Source organism: Pristiophorus japonicus, chromosome 15, assembly GCF_044704955.1.
Source record: "Pristiophorus japonicus isolate sPriJap1 chromosome 15, sPriJap1.hap1, whole genome shotgun sequence".
Lineage (NCBI taxonomy): Eukaryota > Metazoa > Chordata > Chondrichthyes > Pristiophoridae > Pristiophorus > Pristiophorus japonicus.
Window position 1 is genome coordinate 67782051 of NC_091991.1, and position 21482 is coordinate 67803532.

At 46.4% G+C, this 21482-nt stretch overlaps 1 protein-coding gene across 2 annotated transcripts in view; it reads left to right on the forward strand.

The window, feature by feature from the left end:
- The window catches only part of efcab6 (EF-hand calcium binding domain 6), a 190580-nt gene that overhangs the window by 95613 nt on the left and 73485 nt on the right, over nucleotides 1–21482 (forward strand). For both annotated transcript variants that reach the window (XM_070900566.1, XM_070900567.1), the window contains 4 exons: nucleotides 1775–1946; nucleotides 5990–6104; nucleotides 15554–15684; nucleotides 15836–16062. In XM_070900566.1, coding sequence (XP_070756667.1) covers nucleotides 1775–1946; nucleotides 5990–6104; nucleotides 15554–15684; nucleotides 15836–16062 — 645 coding nt within the window. The remainder of the gene's footprint in view (nucleotides 1–1774; nucleotides 1947–5989; nucleotides 6105–15553; nucleotides 15685–15835; nucleotides 16063–21482) is intronic.

The following is a 21482-nucleotide window of genomic DNA, read 5'->3' on the forward strand; positions in this document are numbered from 1 at the left end:
CTTTGCTTCCTGTCTGACAACCAGTTCTCAATCCATGTCAGCACACTACTCCCAATCCCATGTGCTTTAACTTTGCACATTAATCTCTTGTGTGGGACCTTGTCGAAAGCCTTCTGAAAGTCCAAATATACCACATCAACTGGTTCTCCCTTGTCCACTCTACTGGAAACATCCTCAAAAAATTCCAGAAGATTTGTCAAGCATGATTTCCCTTTCACAAATCCATGCTGACTTGGACCTATCATGTCACCTCTTTCCAAATGCGCTGCTATGACATCCTTAATAATTGATTCCATCATCTTACCCACTACCGATGTCAGGCTTACCGGTCTATAATTCCCTGTTTTCTCTCTCCCTCCTTTTTTAAAAAGTGGGGTTACATTGGCTACCCTCCACTCCATAGGAACTGATCCAGAGTCAATGGAATGTTGGAAAATGACTGTCAATGCATCCGCTATTTCCAAGGCCACCTCCTTAAGTACTCTGGGATGCAGTCCATCAGGCCCTGGGGATTTATCGGCCTTCAATCCCATTAATTTCCCCAACACTATTTCCCGACTAATAAGGATTTCCCTCAGTTCCTCCTCCTTACTAGACCCTCTGACCCCTCTTATATCCGGAAGGTTGTTTGTGTCCTCCTTAGTGAATACCGAACCAAAGTACTTGTTCAATTAGTCCGCCATTTCTTTGTTCCCCGTTATGACTTCCCCTGATTCTGACTGCAGGGGACCTACGTTTGTCTTTACTAACCTTTTTCTCTTTACATATCTACAGAAACTTTTGCAATCCGTCTTAATGTTCCCTGCAAGCTTCTTCTCGTACTCCATTTTCCCTGCCCTAATCAAACCCTTTGTCCTCCTCTGCTGAGTTCTAAATTTCTCCCAGTCTCCGGGTTCACTGCTATTTCTGGCCAATTTGTATGCCACTTCCTTGGCTTTAATACTATCCCTGATTTCCCTTGATAGCCACGGTTGAGCCACCTTCCCTTTTTTATTTTTATGACAGACAGGAATGTACAATTGTTGTAGTTTATCCATGCGGTCTCTAAATGACTGCCATTGCCCACACTGGAGATGTCATTTCTTGGTCATTAACTACAGATTATTGCTTTATCATCTTATTGTGTTAACATTGTAGCACAGAAGAGACACAGAACTCTGAGTTAATGTCTCCACTAATAGATCATTATGATGCATAAACAACAAAATCAGTGTAAACCTCCTGCATAAAATCAAAAATGTATTTACTTTTATCAGTAACAGTTTCCAAGGAATGATTTCAAAGCTGTGAGCACAAGAGACTCCATGCTTAATGTTTGCAGCCTAACTGTGTAGATTTGGTAACCAGGATGGTCAGAGACTTGGACAGGTCCATGTCACATCCAAGTGCTCCGGTAACACCTCTATTAGATTCCAGTTTATATCTCTCTTCTGGGTATCAATTATTCTATATATAAACCATCTGAACTCCTGTTAGATCCCAGACTGTAACTCAAACCCTTGTATTTATTATTCTATGTTATCCCTCTTAAGTTTTTTAGTTTGAAATGTTCCTTTCTGCTCCCTTTTTGTGGGTAAGTGTGTGGCCTGAGCTTGGCACTACCCCAATTGATTGGGATCCATCATATGGGAATAATTGGTATCGGCCTTCATTTTTGCACTCCGTGCAGCACCAATGGACTGTGTTGCCGATCTCCGTAACTCAATATTCTAATATAGTTCTGTTACTGAGTTATTTCCATGTGTAACTATGACAATTGATGTCTACATATCAGGACGGTAAAGAGCGAAAATGAGAGTCCCATACTCGACAAGGTGATGACTGTGAATGAGGTGAAATCGGAGCTGTGGCAACGTATTATACACTGTGACAGTAAAATTAGGGAAAGTTTCCTTACCCACAAGAAGCAATCTAATGACAAAATCAACAAGGAAGGCTTCAAGAAGGTGAGAAGCTTTTTTTAAAATTGTTTGAACCAGTAAAAAAGGCTCATCTCAATTGATTTAGACTGCAGTAGTTTCCTTCTCTCTTTAACCTATTCCTTTGTTCTATCTTTCTCTCTCTTTCGCTTGCACAGTGATCACACATGCTCTCACACAACAGAAGTAAGAAACGTATCATACATTACAGATAAGTAATCTTTGTCATAGCATATTACTTTTTTTCCTCCCTTTTCTGAGCCAATGTCCCCTTCCCCGCCCAACAACATCCATCCTCAAATCATGTTTGACAAATTTGCTGGACTTCTTTGAGGATGTAATGAGCAGGGTGGATAAGGGGGAACCAGTGGATGTGGTGTATTTGGATTTCCAGAAGGCATTTGATAAGGTGCCACATAAAAGGTTACTGCACAAGATAAGAGCTCACAGGATTGGGGGCAATATTTTAGCATGGATGGAGGGTTGACTAACTAACAGAAAACAGAGAGACGGGATAAATGGGTCATTTTCCGGTTGGTAAACGGTAACTCGTGGGGTGCCATAGGGATTAGTGCTGGGTCGTCAACTATTTACAATCTATAGTAATAACTTGGATGAAGGGACTGAGTGTAATGTAGCCAAGTTTGCTGATGATACAAAGATGGGTGGGAAAGCAAGTTGTGAGGAGGATACAAAGAATCTGCAAAGGGATATAGACAAGCTAAGTGAGTGGGCAAACATTTGGCAGATGGAGTATAATGTGGGAAAATGTGAGGTTATCCACTTTGGCAGAAAAAATAAAAAAGCAAATTATTATTTAAATGGAGAGAGATTGCAAAATGCTGCAGTACAGAGGGACCTAGGAGTTCTTGTGCATGAAACACAAAAGATTAGTATGCAGGTACAGCAAGTAATCAAGAAGGCAAATGGAATGTTGGCCTTTATCGCAAGGGAGAAAGAGTATAAAAGCAGAGAAGTCCTGCTACAACTGTACAGGATATTGATGAGACCACACCTAGAGTACTGCGTAAAGTTTTGGTTTCCTTATTTAAGGAGGGATCATCATCATAGGCAGTCCCTCGGAATCGAGGAGACTTGCTTCCACTCTTAACATGAGTTCTTAGGTGGCTGTTCAGTCAAATACGAGAACCACAGCCTCTGTCACAGGTGGGACAGATAGCCGGTGAGGGAAGGGGTGGGTGGGACTGGTTTGCCGCACGCTCTTTCTGCTGCCTGCGTTTTTTTTCTGCATGCTCGCGACGATGAGACTCGAGGTGCTCAGCGGCCTCCTGGATGCACTTCCTCCATTTAGGGCAGTCTTTGACCAGGGACTCCCAGGTGTCAGTGGGGATGTTGCACTTTATCAGGGAGGCTTTGAGGGTGTCCTTGTACTATTTCCGCTGCCCACCTTTGGCTCGTTTGCCGTGAAGGAGTTACGAGTAGAGCGCTTGCTTTGGGAGTCTCCTGTCTGGCATGCGAACTATGTGGCCTGCCCAGCGGAGCTGATCAAGTATGGTCAGTGCTTCAATGCTGGGGATGTTGGCCTGGTCGAAGACGCTAATGTTGGTGCGTCTGTCCTCCCAGGGGATTTGCAGGATCTTGTGGAGACATCGTTGGTGGTATTTCTCCAGTGACTTGAGGTGTCTACTGCACATGGTCCATGTTTCTGAGCCATATTACCACAGTCCTGTAGACCATGAGCTTGGTGGCAGTTTTGAGGGCCTGATCTTCAAACACTCTTTTCCTCAGGCGGCCGAAGGCTGCACTAGCGCACTGGAGGCAGTGTTGGATCTCATCGTAAATGCCTGCTCTTGTTGATAGGAGGCTCCCGAGATAAGGGAAGTGGTCCATGTTGTCCAGGGCCACGCCATGGATCTTGATGACTGCGGGGCAATGCTGTGCGGCGAGGACAGGCTGGTGAAGGACCTTTGTCTTACTGATGTTTAGCATGAGGACCATGCTTCTGTACGCCTTAGTAAATACGTCGACTATATCTTGGAGTTCAGTCTCTGTAAGTGTGCAGACGCAAACGTCATCCGTGTACTGTAGTTCGACGACAGAGATTGGGGTGATCTTGGACCTGGCCTGGAGCCGGCAAAGGTTGAACAGATTCCCGCTGGTTCTGTAGTTTAGTTCCACTCCAGCAGGGAGCTTGTCGACTGTGAGGTGGAGCATGGCGGCGAGGAAGATTGAGAAGAGGGAGCAGCAAAGCAGCATTACGGACGGCTCAAGGCTGAGATCCAACAAAAAACCCGGGACCTAAAGAACAGGTGGTGGATGGAGAAAGCACAGGAGATACAGCAGCTGGCCGACAGCCCATGATGTGCGAGGATTCTTCATCGCAGTCAAGGCCAGCTACGGTCGAAACACCCAAGGCCTCACCCCACTGCTGGCCAAGAACGGGTAAACACTCATCAAGGACACTGAGGCAGTCAGGGCCCGCTGGAAGGAGCACTTCGAAGATCTCCTCAAGCAAGACTCTGCTTTTGACTTAAGTGTTCTCAACTCCATCCCGCAGCATGCTACCCGCCACCACCTCAGTAAGACCCCAACACTGCACGAGGTAGAAAAAGCCATAAGACAGCTTAAAAACAACAAGGCTACGGAAGCGGATGGAATCCCTGCTGAGGCACTGTAGTATGGTGGAGAGGCACTGTTGGCGCGAATACATGACCTTATCTCTCTCATCTGGAAGGAGGAGAGCATGCCGGGAGATCTCAGAGATGCAATGATCATGACCATCTTTAAAAAAGGGGACAAGTCCGACTGCGGCAACGACAGAGGAATCTCCCTGCTATCAGCCACTGGGAAAGTTGTCGCTAGAGTCCTCCTCAACGGTCTTCTCCCTGTGGCCGAGAGCTCCTCCCGGAGTCGCAGTGCGGATTTCGTCCCATACGGGCCACAATGGACATGATTTTTGCAGTGCGACAGCTGCAGGAAAAATGCAGGGAACAGCGCCAGCCCTTATACATGGCCGCCTTCGACCTTACAAAGGCCTTTGACACTGTCAACTGCGAGGGTCTATGGAGCGTCCTCCTCCATTTCGGATGCCCCCAAAAGTACGTCACCATCCTCCACATGCCCCACGACGACATGCAGGCCATGATCCTTACCATTGGATCCATCACAGACCCAATCCTCATCCGGACTGGGGTCAAGCAGGGCTGCGTCATCGCCCCAACCCTCTTCTCAATCTTCCTCGCTGCCATACTATTAAAGCAGAGAAGTCCTGCTACATCTGTACAGGTATTGATGAGACCACACCTAGAGTACTGCGTACAGTTTTGGTCTCCTTATTTAAGGAGGGATATACTTGCATTGAAGGCAGTTCAGAGAAGGTTCACTAGGTTGATGCCTGAGATGAAGGGGTTGACATATGAAGAAAGGTTGAAGTCCTGTTACATCTGTACAGGTATTGGTGAGACCACACCTAGAGTACTGTGTAAAGTTTTGGTCTCCTTATTTAAGGAGGGATATACTTGCATTGAAGGCAGTTCAAAGAAGGTTCACGAGGTTGATGCCTGAGATGAAGGGGTTGACTTATGAAGAAAGGTTGAACAGGTTGGGCCTGTATCCATTGGAATTAGAAAAATGAGAGGTGATCTTATTGAAACATATAAGATACTGAGGGGGCTCAACAAGGTAGATGCAGAGAGAATGTTTCCACTCATGGGGGAATCTAGAACTAGGGGGCATAGTTTAAGAATAAGGAGCCGCCCATTTGGAACTGAGATAAGGAGGAATTTCTTCTCACAGAGGGTCGTAAATCTGTGGAATTCTCTGCCCCAGAGAGCTGTGGAGGCTGGGTCATTGAATATATTTAAGGTGGCGATAGACAGATTTTTGAACGATAAGGGAGTAAAGGGTTATTGGGAGCGGGCAGGGAAATGGAGCTGAGCCCAAGATCAAATCAGCCATGATCTTATTAAATGGCGGAGCAGACTTGAGGAGCCAAATGGCCTACTCCTGCTCTTATTTCTCATGTTCTTATGTAGCAGGCAAAAAAATGTGCAGATAATGTCTTTTTAGAATGTATTTTATAACATGATGTTGAATCCCTTCGTCTTTAGGTGCTGCAAGATTGTGACATATTCATGGATGAGCACCAGTTTAACATTCTGGCTAATGTATTAGGGTTCAAGAATCAAGACATGAATTTCCATGAATTTTCTGAATGTTTTAAAGGTAACCAAAATATTCACATGGAGATCACTACATATCAGTTCTAATCAAAAATGAGATACCATTATCACAGCAGCAGCTACAGTATCAGATGTTGCTTGAATTCTTGTATATGAGTCACTAACATTTTTTAAAGCTTTTCTCCATATTATTGGTACTAACATGGTAATTCCCTGTTCTTCCTAGTCTCTAAGTATGCATACCATGCTCCTCTTTGCATCCTCATTTTACTGAAATCAATAATCATCACACTGCCTCTTCCTGAGTTATTCCCCTTGCAGGACATTAAAGCTGCGAAATGTGTTGCCCTACCAAGTCTTCCCTTTCTACTGCTAAGACTTTTAAACCCAAGTTTGCGATTTTAATGGCTGGGTCTCTATTCTCTTGACAAGAGAAGAGTGAGGGGTGATCTAATAGAGATCTTTAAGATTATGAAAAGTTTTAATAGAGTAGCCAGAGAGAGAGAGTGTGTTTCCACTTGTGGGGAAGTGCAAAACTAGAGTAATTAATATAAGATAGTCCACCAAGAAATAAAATAGGGAACTCAGATGAAACTTCTTTGTCCAATGATTGGTGAGAAAGTGGAACACGTTACCACAGCGAGTTTGAGGCAAATAGTAAAGATGCATTAAGGGGAGACTTGATAAGCATATGAAGGAGGAGGGATTAGAGGGTTATGCTGATGATTAGATGAGCAAGGATGGGAGGAGACTCGAGTGGAGCATAAACACCAGCATGCGCTGGTTGGCCCAAATGGCCTGCTTTTGTGCTGTATATTCTATCTAGCTTGACATCAGTAGTGGGGAAAATGTTGGAATCAATCATTAAGGTGAAATAGCAGCGCATTTGGAAAGCAGTGACAGGATTGGACCAAGTCAGCATGGATTTATGAAAGGGAAATCATGCTTGACGAATCTTCTGGAATTTTTTGAGGATGTAACTAGCAGAGTGGACAAGGGAGAACCAGTGGATGTGGTGTATTTGGACTTTCAAAAGGCTTTTGACAAGGTCCCGCACAAGAGATTGGTGTGCAAAATCAAAGCGCATGGTATTTGTTATGTAATGATGTGTGTATCATCCCAGTACCTTAAATGTAATGTAAGTACTATGCCACACCACAGAGGGCGCTGCGGTGGGAAACCCCTGTAACAAGGGCTATATAAGGCTAACCACCACACCTGGGAGGCACTCTGGAGTTGAACAATAAAGGACGAAGGTCACAGCAATTAGACTTACACCAGACCGTGTGGAGTCAGTGATTTGTGTGCTACATACACCACATTGGCAATGAGAAAGCGGACGTACTCCACGCAACCATGGCTACTCTGGGCTCGCTAAAGGATTTTACCGTGGGCAATGATTGGGAGGCCTTTACGGAAAGGCTCGAGTACTACTTCACAGCAAACAACCTGACGGAGGACACGAACGCAATGAGAGATAAGCGTAAGGCGATATTGCTCTCCAGTTGTGAAGATGAGGTTTACTGTCTCGTCAGGGATTTGCTGGCACCTGGGAGCGCCAGGGACAAGTCATACGAAGAGCTGACTGAACTCATTCGTGACCAGTTGAAACCGAAGGAGAGCATCCTCACGGCCAGATACAAATTTTACCATCACTGCAGACCCGAGGGCCAGGATATCACCAAATATGCTGCAGACCTCAGGAGACTCGCGGCGCCGTGTGATTTTGGCGCACACCTTGACGAGGCTTTGCGGGACGTTTTCGTCTTGGGGATTGGCCACGAGGGCCTCCTTCACAAGCTGCTGGCCACGGAACCCACAGTCACTCTGACAAAGGCCATCACCATCAGCCGGGCATATATGACCTCGACCAAATAATCCACACAGTCTCGAGCCCGGCAGGCACTGTCCACAGGATAGCGGCCACCACGGACAAAACTGCAGAACGTGGCTCTGCCCAGGGCAGAGTGCACGGACCTCGGGATCCTGAAACTCAGAGTCCGCCGAGGGGGGCCAATCAAGCAGCACCATGCTGGCGCTGTGGAGGAAGCCATGGGGCTCACCAGTGCAGGTTTGCGGAGTATACGTGCAATACCTGCCACGTTAAAGGCCACCTTCAGCGTATGTGTAAAAGAAATCGGACTCACCATGTGGCTGAGGAGATGGGGGATGATCCACTGTTCAGCGAGGAGCAGGTAGAAGAAGATGAGGTGCTTGGACTGTATACGTGCACCGACGATTCACCCCCAGTGATAAGTGAAGTAAAAATCAACGGAGTCCCAGTGAGTATGGAAGTGGACACGGGCTCGGGTCCGTCGTTGATGAGTCGGAGAACTTTTGATAAACTGTGGATTAACCCAGCTGCACGACCCAAGCTGGTCCTGGTCACGGCGAAGCTGCGTACTTACACCAGGGAACTAATACCTGTTCTCGGCAGAGCGATGGTGCAGGTATCCCAAGGGGACGAAACGCACGCTTTACCTTTGTGGGTCGTTGCAGGCGATGAGCCGACACTCCTCGGGCGGAGGTGGATGGGGACGGCCCGTGGGAGCTGGGAAGACTTCATCACTCCACAGGCTGTTGCTCCCCAGGGTACTGCCGTGCCCCAGGTCCCCAGAGAGCAGCGCCGACCGAGCTGGAGCTGCAGCCTCAATCCCCCCACAGGCAAGTCCCAGGCCCGGATCTCACACAGAGACCGTGCAGCCCCAGCCCCCACAGGCAAGCAGCCCTGCACAGAGGGGCCTAGTGGGGGGGGGGGGGGGGGGGAGGGGGGTGAGCCGGCGGGGTGCTGAGGGATCCAGGGGCCGGCGGTTCGGAAGGGTCCCGCAGAGGAAGAGGCCGTTGGGCGGGCCCCGCCGAGGAGCTGGTAGCGTCGGTCGGCGGCCATGGCAGCTGCAGGGGAGGCCGCTACGGAGGCCGCGGGGGATGCGGCAAGTGCGGCCGCTGGAGAGGCCATGACGGCCGCAGGAGAGGCGGCAAGTCAGGTGGCAGCGAAGGGGAGCAGAGGCTGCGACGGCGGAGGGCATCTGGAGCGGCGGAGAAGAAGATGGCGGCGGCATCGTGTCGGAGCTGCAGAGCATCAAAGATGGCGGCGCCCAAGGAGAAGCCTCGTGGAATCCTCCTGCATCAAAGCTGGCGCCTTAAAAAGGAAATGCACCCGGGAGTCTTAAAAGGGCCTTACAAAGAGGTGGTCCCCACAAAGGACTTCTGTTTGGCAGAGCGAGTCTAAAATGAGCTATGTTAATGTGAGATAGTGAATTTATAATAAGAATTACTTTTTTTATGCTGAATGGCCACATGTATTTGTGTAAAATAATGGATGAAGTACAATTAATGATAACGGCTAACAAGGAAATCAAGGTTCCGCTACCAGTCAATAACCAGTTAATGTACCAGATAATATGTACCATACTAACGCACTGTCTATGTCCACCTGCCTTCTGTTGGACAAGTGTGATGTTATGTAATGATGTGTGTATCGTTGTCCTGCGCCAAGGTGGGGGGGGGGGAAGGTGATGTTATATAATGATGTGTGTATCGTCCCAGTACCTTAAATATAATGTAAGTACTATGCCACACCACAGAGGGCGCTGCGGTGGGAAACCCTGGTAGTACCTGTAACAAGGGCTATATAAGGCTGACCACCACACCTGGGAGGCACTCTGGAGCTGAACAATAAAGGACGAAGGTCACAGCAGTTAGACTTACACCAGACCGTGTGGAGTCAGTGATTTGTGTGCTACATACACCACAGTATTGGGGGTAATGTACTGACATGGATAGAGAACTGGTTGGCAGACAGGAAGCAGAGAGTCGGGATAAATGGGTCCTTTTCAGAATGGCTAGTGGAGTGCCGCAGGGCTCAGTGCTGGGACCTCAGCTCTTTACAATATACATTAACGATTTAGATGAAGGAATTGAGTGTAACATCTCCAAATTTGCTGATGACACTAAACTAGGTGGTGGTGTGAGTTATGAGGAGCACGCAAAGAGGCTGCAGGGTGACTTGGAGAGGTTAGGTGAGTGGGAAAATGCATGGCAGATGCAGTATAATGTGGATAAATGTGAGGTTATCCATTTTGGGGGCAAAAACACAAAGGCAGAATATTATCTGGATGGCGGCAGATTCGGAAAAGGGGAGGTGCAACGAGACCTGGGTGTCATGGTTCATCAGTCATTGAAAGTTGGCATACAGGTACAGCAGGCGGTGAAGAAGGCAAATGGTATGTTGGCCTTCATAGCTAGGGGATTTGAGTACAGGAACAGGGAGGTCTTACTGCAGTTGTCCAGGGCCTTAGTGAGGCCTCATCTGGAATATTGTGTTCAGTTTTGGTCTCCTCATCTGAGGAAGGACGTTCTTGCTATTGAGGGAGTGCAGCGAAGGTTCACCGGACTGATTCCAGGGATGGCTGGGCTGTCATATGAGGAGAGACTGGATCAACTGGGCCTTTATTCACTGGAGTTCAGAAGGAAGAGAGGGGATCTCATAGAAACGTATAAGATTCTGACGGGACTGGACAGGTTAGATGCGGGAAGGATGCTCCCGATGTTGGGGAAGTCCAGAACCAGAGGACATAGTCTTAGGATAAGGGGTAGGCCATTTAGGACTGAGATGAGGAGAAACTTCTTCACTCAGAGAGTTGTTAGCCTATGGAATTCCCTGCCGCAGAGAGTTGTTGATGCCAGTTCATTGGATATATTCAAGAGGGAGTTAGATATGGCCCTTACGGCTAAGGGGATCAAGGGGTATGGAGAGAAAGCAGGAAAGGGGTACTGAGGGAATGACCAGCCATGATCTTATTGAATGGTGGTGCAAGCTTGAAGGGCCGAATGGCCTACTCCTGCACCTATTTTCTATGTTGCTATGTTTCTATGAATTCTATATAATTATGTTTTGATTTACCTCATCTTTGTTCCTGCCCTTGGCCCTTTAACTAATTAAAACAAAGTACAACAACTTGATTATAGCTGAAGTAGATAGAGTCCTCCTTTTTTAGCAGATGTGTTGTCTTGGTCTGAAAGATAATGAGGCTAATTTGTTACTAATACAAAAATAAATACAATGTTTATATTATGACTTTGACGTAGAAAAATGTCCCAAGGCACTTCACAGAAGCGTAATCAGACTAAAAGAGATGTTGAGCCAAAGAAGGAGATATTAAGAGTGATGACTAAAAACTTGATCAAAGAGGTGGGTTTTTAGGATGGTCTTAAAGAAGCAGAGGGAGTGGAAATGTGGAGAGGTTCAGGAAAGGAATTCCAGAGCATAAGGCCTAAACGACAGAAGACATGGCTGCCAATGGTGGGGCGAAGAGAATGGGGAATGCAGAAGAGCACAGAGTTGGAGGAATGCAGAGTTCTCGGGGGGTTGTCGGGCTGAAGCTACAGAGATGGGAAGGGGCGAGGTCATAAAGGAATTTAAAGATAGGATGAGAATTTTACATTTGAGGCGTTGGAAGACCAAGAGCCAATGTAGGTCAGGGGGGGACAGCGATGATGGCCGAGCGGGACTTGGTGTGGGATAGGTACAGGCACCAAAGTTTTGAATGAGATAGTTTACTGAGGGTGGAGGATGGGAGGCCAACCAGGAGAGCATTACAATTGTTAAGTTTGGAGGTGTCAATGGCATTCATAAGAGTTTCAGCAGCAAATGGGCTGAGGTAGGGATGAAGTCAGGCGATATAAAGCAGGGTTCATAGCTCAATTTAGAGTTGAATAGGAACCAAGGTTGCAAACCATTTGACTCAGACTGAGTCAGTGATCAGGAAGGGGGAATGGAGCTATTGTTAAGGGTATGGAGTTTGCAGTGAAGGGTGGGGGGGGGGGGGGGTGGAAAAGACAATGGGGAATTTTAACCCCCACAATGGGTGGGAGAGGACCGGGGTAGGTATTAAAATTTCAAAAATCTGTTACCTAACCCCAACCCGCCTTGAACATGCCCACTTCAGGCCGGAGAGGTTGCTAAGTGGCTGACAGAAGATGGAGATTGATTAGAGATTGCTAAGTGGATGACAGCTAAATTTTGGCGACATTGAAGTCCATGACTGCTCACACTTGTTATTAGAGGTATGGGGAGAAGGTTTAACAGATGGTTGGCACTGGAGGAAAGAAGTCAGTAATTATCTTAACTCTCCAGGATAATCCTGGAGTAGTACTGTTTTGGCAGCAGTGAGTGAGATCAAGTAGAGTTTGATGTGGTCTGGCAGATCTGGTGATGCACCAGATGCACTCAAGTCTGCACCCCTTGGACTTGATGGTGTGAAGATGGGGACCGTACCAGGGAGAAAATCTGGGATGTCAGACTGTGATTTTAATGGGAACAAGGTGGAGCTGAGGGAGTGTTTGAGCAAATCGACTGCTCCAGAAGTATCATGTTGAATGGAGGGCCAAAGGGAGTTTGAAAATTCTACTTGTAGCAGAGTATTTTCCCCCCCAGGAGTGGTAAGGGATACAAGGTAGTGGACAGAGATAGCCTCATCAATGATCAAGACCACAAACTAGAGAGCCGATGGGAGTTGATGTTAAGGAGCTGTCCGTGACTATGGATAGGAGAGTTTATATGAAGGGAGGAGTTTCGGTAGGGTAGGAAACTGGTGAATTCAGATGAGAGAGGGGGGAGGTGAAATGAAGATCGAAATCATCAAGGATGCAAAGTCACAGTCACTCAAAGGCTGAGGTAGGAAAGGAGGGAGAATATATTGGGGAGAATTTGAGAGATCAAAGCATTTCTTCTAAGCTTGGGGGCAGATCCAGTACTGGTAATTTCATGGCATTCTTTCATGAGTGGGACGAGCCAATTGAGAGTGGGTGATTATGTACAAGTTAGCAGGTGAGTTATCTAGGCATGGGGATTTGACTAGAGCTTATATCTTACAGAAACATATCAATAGTGATGGGTGCAATTAGAACACATGAAATCATTTTTTGCTCAATATTAGAGGTCAGAGAAGATCCAATGCCCTTTGTCCATCCAATAGGTAGAAAAGATCTGTGATATCCAGTTTTCCTTGTGGGCAGACTCTAACATTCAAATCCATGGCACCAACTGAAACTGGGGGACCTACTTTTTATTGATACTATAGGGTGATAATACTGCCTTGGCCACTTTCCACACACAGTAGATAATGCCCCAATGATATTGCAGTAAAGAAAATATCAAATGTTCCCAAATCTGATGAAGAACTTGAGGTAACCAAGGAGGGAGGTAACTTGCATTGTCAGGATTAAAACCATGCACTGTGGATTTTAACTGTGATGATGCCAAGAGCCTTGGCATTATCGGGATTAAAACCCACAGAGCATGATCCAAGAGTGAATCAAGTCCTTCTTTCAAGTCTTTTAACTTTAACCTCAGAATTCTGTATGCAAGAGTAAAAAAACTGAGTATAAATTGTAATCTGAAGCTGCTGGATTCTTGGTTCAGAGCATTTTCCCATAATTTTGTATCTTCAACTTGCAACGCCAAATGGTGGTGGAATCCATGGTTCATACTGTTAGTTTTTCCCTGCTGTGATTTCATAAGAACATAAGAACATAAGAATTAGGAACAGGAGTAGGCCATCTAGCCCCTTGAGCCTGTTCCGCCACTCAACAAGATCATGGCTGATCTGGCCGTGGACTCAGCTCCACTTACCCGCCCGCTCCCCATAACCCTTAATTCCCTTATTGGTTAAAAATCTATCTATCTGATAGCCTCAACTGCTTCCCTGGGCAGAGAATTCCATAGATTCACAACCCTCTGGGAGAAGAAATTCCTTCTCAACTCGGTTTTAAATTGGCTCCCCCGTATTTTGAGGCTGTGCCCTCTAGTTCTAGTCTCCCCGACCAGTAGGAAACAACCTCTCTGCCTCTATCTTGTCTATCCCTTTCATTATCCAGTCTACTCAATCTATCATCATAAGGTAACCCCCTCATCTCCGGAATCAGCCTAGTGAATCGTCTCTGTACCCACTCCAAAGCTAGTATATCCTTCCTTAAGTAAGGTGACCAAAACTGCACGCAGAACTCCAGGTGCGGCCTTGCCAATACCCTGTACAGTTGCAGCAGGACCTCCCTGCTTTTGTACTCCATCCCTCTCGCAATGAAGGCCAACATTCCATTCGCCTTCCTGATTACCTGCTGCACCTGCAAACTAACTTTTTGGGATTCATGCACAAGGACCCCCAGGTCCCTCTGCACTGCAGCATGTTATAATTTCTCCACATTCAAATAATAATCCCTTTTACTGTTTTTTTTTCCAAGGTGGATGACCTCACATTTTCCGACATGGTATTCCATCTGCCAAACCTTAGCCCATTCGCTTAACCTATCTAAATCTCCTTGCAGCCACTCTGTGTGCTCTACACAACCTGCTTTCCCACTAATCTTTGTGTCATCTGCAAATTTTGTTACACTACACTCTGTCCCCTCTTCCAGGTCATCTATGTATATTGTAAACAATTGTGATCCCAGCACCGATCCCTGTGGCACACCATTAACCACCGATTTCCAACCCGAAAAGGACCCATTTATCCCGACTCTCTGCTTTCTGTTCGCCAGCCAATTCTCGATCCATGCTAATACATTTCCTCTGACTCCGCGTACCTTTATCTTCTGCCGTAACCTTTTGTGTGGCACCTTATCGAATGCCTTTTGGAAATCTAAATACACCACATCCATCGGTACACCTCTATCCACCATGCTCGTTATATCCTCAAAGAATTCCAGTAAATTAGTTAAACACGATTTCCCCTTCATGAATCCATGTTGTGTCTGCTTGATTGCACTATTCCTATCTAGATGTCCCGCTATTTCTTCCTTTATGATAGCTTCAAACATTTTCCCTACTACAGATGTTAAACTAACCGGCCTATAGTTACCTGCCTTTTGTCTGCCCTCTTTTTTAAACAGAGGTGTTACATTAGCTGCTTTCCAATCCGATGGTACCTCCCCAGAGTCTAGAGAATTTTGGTAGATTATAACGAATGCATCTGCTATAACTTCCGCCATCTCTTTTAATACCCTGGGATGCATTTCATCAGGACCAGGGGACTTGTCTACCTTGAGATCCATTAGCCTGTCCAGCACTACCCACCTAGTGATAGTGATTGTCTCAAGGTCCTCTATTCCCACATTCCTATGACCAGCAATTTTTGGCATGGTTTTTGTGTCTTCCACTGTGTAGACCGAAGCAAAATATTTCTTAATCTCTGCTGATGCCATTGTGGGGGGCATCTTAGGTAGAGGCCAGGTAAATTGGGAACATCAGTGTAGAGGAAAAGGCACTCTGGGACACCTCTCTTATTCAGTTCTTGGTAGCTGTCATTGGCATAGGCCTAAGAGCAAGTTACCTGTCTAGTTTTCAGTGGGACCCAACCAGATATGGGCCAGGGAGGGAGGAAGGGAAAAACCTGGAGCTAAAAGGAGGGAGAGTCAGAATTAAAAACTTCTGTGGGAATCTATTTAAATAAATTATTAAATTGAATTTTAAATATTTATTCATGTGGTTTGCAGATTGCAGAATGGTGAATCCAGTAGCTCCATTAAAGCTATATTGCAGTGATGCCGGTGATTGCAGTATGAGTCGCATGTATGCTGATGATTGTTTGGATCACATCACGAATAAACTGAAAAATTCATGTCCGGTAAGGCTATTTAACTAATCCTGTGGAAATGTTGCATTTTATATTGTTACTGTATCTGTCTATGTTTTCTGTGAACATTGCAGTTAGTTTTTCATTTGTTTTTTTGTTAAAGTAATTTGTATTCACATTGCTTCAAATCTTTTTTTTAAAGGATCTGCGTTCTGTATTTGATGAATTAGACCGTAATCGTGATGGACTAATTACAATGTACGACTTTCGTACTCTGCTCGACGACTGCCCGCTTACAGTCACAGCAATGGAGTATCGACGTTTTTTAGGGATGTTGGGACTTGTACCTGAGTCAAAACTAACCTACCTGGATTTCCTTAAGATAATTGAGTCCAAGCAGGGCCACCGCTGGAATAAATCTGTTTACAAGTCAGTGCAAGGCTCTGCTTTTTAAAACTTTTTTTTTGTTTGCATCTGTTACACCGTACTTGTCTTGAAAGGGAACTATCCTCATTGAGTACAAGTAAAAATAAAAAACTGCAAAAGTTGCAAATCTGAGACAGAAACAGAAAATGCTGGAAATGCACCATAGCAGGTCAGCCAGCATCAGTAGAGAAAAGACAGGTTGACGTTTTGGGCAGGGTCCTTCTTACGAACCGAGGACTAAATGGTAGGAAAGCATTTTAATAAAGTTTAAAAAAAAGAGGGGGGTGGGGGGGCAGGGGAGAGAGGGAAGGGGAATGCCAAGCATGGAGCTGAAGTTAATAGGTTGAATGACCTGCAACCTGCTTAAAAGAAAAGCAGAAGATATAAAACATTTCATCTCAGTCAGTCAATAGGAAAATCAATAAATATTAAAGATAATAAAAACAATTAATTTGCTAATAGCTAAGACAGTAAGAGGCTCACCCAAGGGGAAGAGCAGGAAAATATGCACTGTATGCCTTCTGTGTCTTTTTTCGATTTCCCCCATTTTCTTGTCTTTTTCCTTAGGTGGGAATCTCATTGCCTCAGATACTTGCTCATTTTTTCTTTCTTTAATTTCATTAAAAAGTGTGGCAAACACTTTTTTCTTTTTGCTACAAACATACAGTGATATGAAAAATTTGAAAGCACTTTGTTATTTGCTGTTATTATGATACAAGTGACACATAACTCCTCTGTCCTTTTGACCCGAAACTGTTTTTTGTGTACTTTCAGCATAGACTCTGGGCATTGCCTTTTTGGTCAGCAAAATGGGATGAAAGCTGTTTTCCACTGGTGCTCTACCCCATAATTTTTTCCACCTGCCCCCAAATTTCCTTACTTTTTTGTCCCTTCCTTTGATCTGCCTGTGGAGTCCTGAGTGAGCTCATTACAATATATTAAAATGAGGGTCAGCAGTGCTGCAGTCCCAAAGTTCCTGTTTTAATGCTCGCAGTGTGCTTATGATGAAAATCATACAGTGCAGCGGTTGCCAGGATAGACTGAGGGAGGCTGAAGTGAGCAGTTTTTGAGCCTGAGGAGTTTGGAGCAATTACTGCAGCTAGGAATAACTTTAAGGAACTGTTATATATGCAGACTGTAGAAATACTCTCTGTGTAGTCACTGTATAGTTGCATAAGATGGAGACTTGTTTACCTGATGTACTGTCAATAAGGTTTACACTGTGTATATACTATGCTGGCACCACTGAGAGGGTGCAACTGGTGGAGACCGGAGTTTCCTGCGCTGGTGGCAGGGACTGTATAAAAAGGTAGCCACCATACAGCTGCCTCACTCTGGAGTTACAAATAAAGGACCACGGTCACTACAGTTTGAGTACAACACATTGCCTCGTGGAGTCATTCATAAGTGCATTACAGACATAACAACTGGCAAAGAGAATACAGACTTTCACACGATTATGGCTATCTTTGGCACACTAAAATACTTCGCAGAGGGTGATGATTGGGATGCCTTCACGGAAAGGCTCGCGCTATAGTTCATGGCAAACGACCTGGCAGGGACGACGGACGCATCGGCAGAGAAGCGCAAGGCTATACTGCTGACCAGTTGGTGGGCCCGAGGTTTACTGCCTCATCAGGGACTTGCTGGCACCCACGAAGGCCAAGGATAAGACATACGATGAGCTGACTGAACTAATTCGCGACCAACTAAAACCAAAAGCGAGCATCCTCACGGCCAGGCACAGATTCTACACTCACCGCAGACCTGAGGGCCAGGAGATTGCAAAATATGCTGCCGACCTCGAGACTTGCGATACCATTTGATTTTGGCACGCACCTCAACGAAGCATTGCGAGACATCTTCGTTATAGGAATTGATCACGAGGGCCTCCTTCACAAGCTATTATCTGCCGACACCACAGTCAACCTGCAGAAGGCCATCAACATCAGTCAGGCGTTCATGACCTCGACCTGCAGCACCAAGCAAATTATTCATCCTGTGAACTCAAACCCAGCAAGTACTGTACACAGAATGGTGCCTTTCACAGGCAAGACTGTAGAACGTGGCTCTGCCAGGGCAAAGAGCACAGACCTCAGGGTTCCAGAACTCAGAGTCTGCCGAGTAGCACCATGCTGGCATTGCGGAGGAAACCATAGGGCTCACCAGTGTCGGTTTGCCGAGTACGTATGCAAAGCTTATAACATGAAGGGCCACCTCCAGCGTATGTGTAAAAGAAATATGACTCACCGTCTAGCAGAGGAGTCGGTAGATGATTTTGAATCCAGCGGGGAGTGTGATGATTTGGCCAGAGAGGCAGCTCAGCCTCAAGCAGATGGAAGTCGAGATAAACGGCGATCCAGTCTTCATGGAAGTGGACACGGGAGCGAGCCAGTCAGTGATGAGCCAGGATGCCTTCGAGAGGCTATGGAATGAAAAATGACCTGAGCTGGTTCCAGTACAGGAAAAGTTGCGCACCTACACCAAGGAGCTGGTCCCAGTCCTTGGTAGTGCGGATGTAAGTGTAATCCATAATGGCATGATGCACAAGTTACCTCTGTGGATTGTTGCAGGTGATGGTCCAACGCTACTCGGAAGAACGTGGATGGGGAAGATCCAGTGGAAATGAGAAGACCTCTTCACTCCAGCAATCGATGCCCCCTGCTCAGAGGCAGAGCAAAATCTCACCTTTGCTTGAACCAGGTACTAGAGAACAGACCAGCGCAGCACCTGAGGCACAAACCGTCCATCATGACTACGTGGCAATGTTCCCACCGGAACAAGCTAAAGGTACCTTCCTGCTCCAGTGACAGGACTCCTGGGGAAGAAGATCGAATTCACAGGCACTCTTCCAGCTTTTGTGGCAGAATCGCGGGAGAGAAAGATCAAGGCAGTCGACCTCGAGGACAGAGGCAAAATGCGTCCCTGCTGCAGCGAGGTGCAGCGTGGCTGAAATAAAAGATGGCCACGGCAATTCCACGAGGTCCAATATGTGCAGTCGGCCACCGTTTCCCACCACCCAGGTGGAGACGGCGCAGCCCCCAGTCCAGTCGCTACCTCTGCCATTTCCGGGAGCGAAAGGTCAGAACCAACGAATTCCCCAAACGGAACCTGGAACAGCCAGGTTCCCAACACCGTTAGAGAACAGGCAGAAGATTCTTCAGCCCTCAAAGGAGGACAGGGAGGCCACACACATCTGTGGCTCTGCCCACCACTAGGCAACAGCAAAGGCCCTGAGTCCTGGCAAGGTGAGCGAACCAAGCCCACCCCGCTAGCAGGGGGCGCAGCGCCACCATCAGACGACTAAGACTCCATCCGTTGCTCTGGAACCAGCATCCTCGCATACCTGTACTGCTACCTCAGTACTGACTATGACTGAACCATGAATGCAATCTACCCAATCCTGGCGCACGACGTAAAATGTAACAAATGTAAGTCACTGAACCAAGGTGTCACGACACACACTTTTTTTTTTTCTTCCTTTCTTTGTACTTGCACTGTGTCTGATCCTGTATGTTAATATAACGGGCCAGCTGCATGATCTTGCTGTGGGCGGTGGTGGGGTGGGGGGGGGGTTAAATGGATGTATGTAGCTATGGACACACACGTGGATCACACCCAGAACCCACTGGAACCTCCACTGCATCATCGAACCATCCAAACTGGTAACCACTACCAAACGTTGTGACAAAAGGACTTAGGGGTTAACAGGGAGAGAGCCAAGCCAAAGCACAGCCAAGGTGCAAGGGCTATTGGCACTTAAGTCTGGGGAGAGCTAAGCCAGAGCACATAGTGCAAAGGTAATTGGCACAAAGGACTTGGGGGAGAGTGATGTTATATATACAGACTTTAACTATACTCTCTATGTAGTCACTGTACAGTTGCATAAGATGGAGACTTGTTTACCTGATGCACTATCAATAAGGTTTACACTGTGCATATACTATGCTGGCACCACTAGAGGGTGCAACTGGTGGGGACCGGGTTTTCCTGCCCTGGTGGCAGGGGCAGTATAAAAGGATAGCCACCATGCAGCTGCCTCACTCTGGAGTTACGAATAAAGGATCAAGGTCACGACAGTTTGAGTACAACACAGACTCGTGGAGTCATTCATAAGTACATTACAGACATAACAGGAACAATATTTTTTTTCTTCTCCATTCTACCTACACCACCTTGGACTTGCTTCTCACTGCATCTGGTAATCTGAGACTACTGTGAAATTTGACCTAAGCTCCACCCACAGTGCTGGCATCTCAGGATCAAATGCGGCATTTCCTATGGGCTTACCATTGTACGCCATTATAATGGAGGAGAAACAGCAGAGGATGGAGGAAAGGAAAGTGATGCAACATTTAAGGAGGATACACCACATCAGATATTACCCCTTCCCCAAATAATATACAGGTAATATAAGTTCTATGCGTACCTTACAAAGGAAACTGGAACATAGTGGTTAAGTTAGGGGACTAGTAATCCAAAGGCCTGGATTAATTGAAGACGTGAGTTCAAATCCCACCACGGCAGCTGTGGAATTTAGATTTAGTTAATTAACTAAATCTGGAATAAAAATAGTGACCATGAAACTACTGGATTGTCGTAAAAACCCATCTGGCTCGCTAATGTCTTTTAGGGAAGGAAATCTGCCATTTTTACCTGGTTTGGCCTACATGTGACTCCAGACCCACAGCAATGTGGGTGACTCTTAACTGCCCTCTGAAATGGCCTACCAAGCTATTCAGTGTAACAAACTGCTGCGAAAAACAATAAAGAATAAAACCGGACGGACCACCCAGCATCAACCTCGGCACTGGCTTCCGACACGACAATGGCAGACCCATTGCAGTCGACCCTGTAGTCCTCCTCACTAACATCTGGGGAATTGTGCCAAAATTTGGAGAGCTGTCCGAAAGACTAGTCAAGCAACAGCATGACATAGTCATACTCAAAGAATCGTACCTTTCAGCCAATATCCCAGACTCCTCCATCACCATCCTTGGGTCTGGCCTGCCGGTAAGACACCAGAGGTGGTGGCACAGTGATATACAGTCAGGAGGGAGTTGCCCTAGGAGTCCTCAACATTGACTCCAGACCCCATGAATTCACATGGCTTCAGGTCAAGCATGGGCAAGGAACCTGCCCTCAACTGATGAATCAATACTCCTCCATGTTGATCACCACTTGGAAGAAGAACTGAGGGGAGCAAGGGCACAGAATGTACTCTGGGTAGGAGAATTCAATGTCAATCACCAAGAATGGCTTGGTAGCAACACTGCTGGCTGAGTCCTGAAGGATGTAGCTGCCAACTGGGACTGCGATAGGTGGTGAGAGAACCAATACAAGGGAAAAACCTATTTGACTTCATCCTCATCAATCTACCTGTCACGTTTGCATCTGTCAATGACAGGATTGGTAGCAGTGGT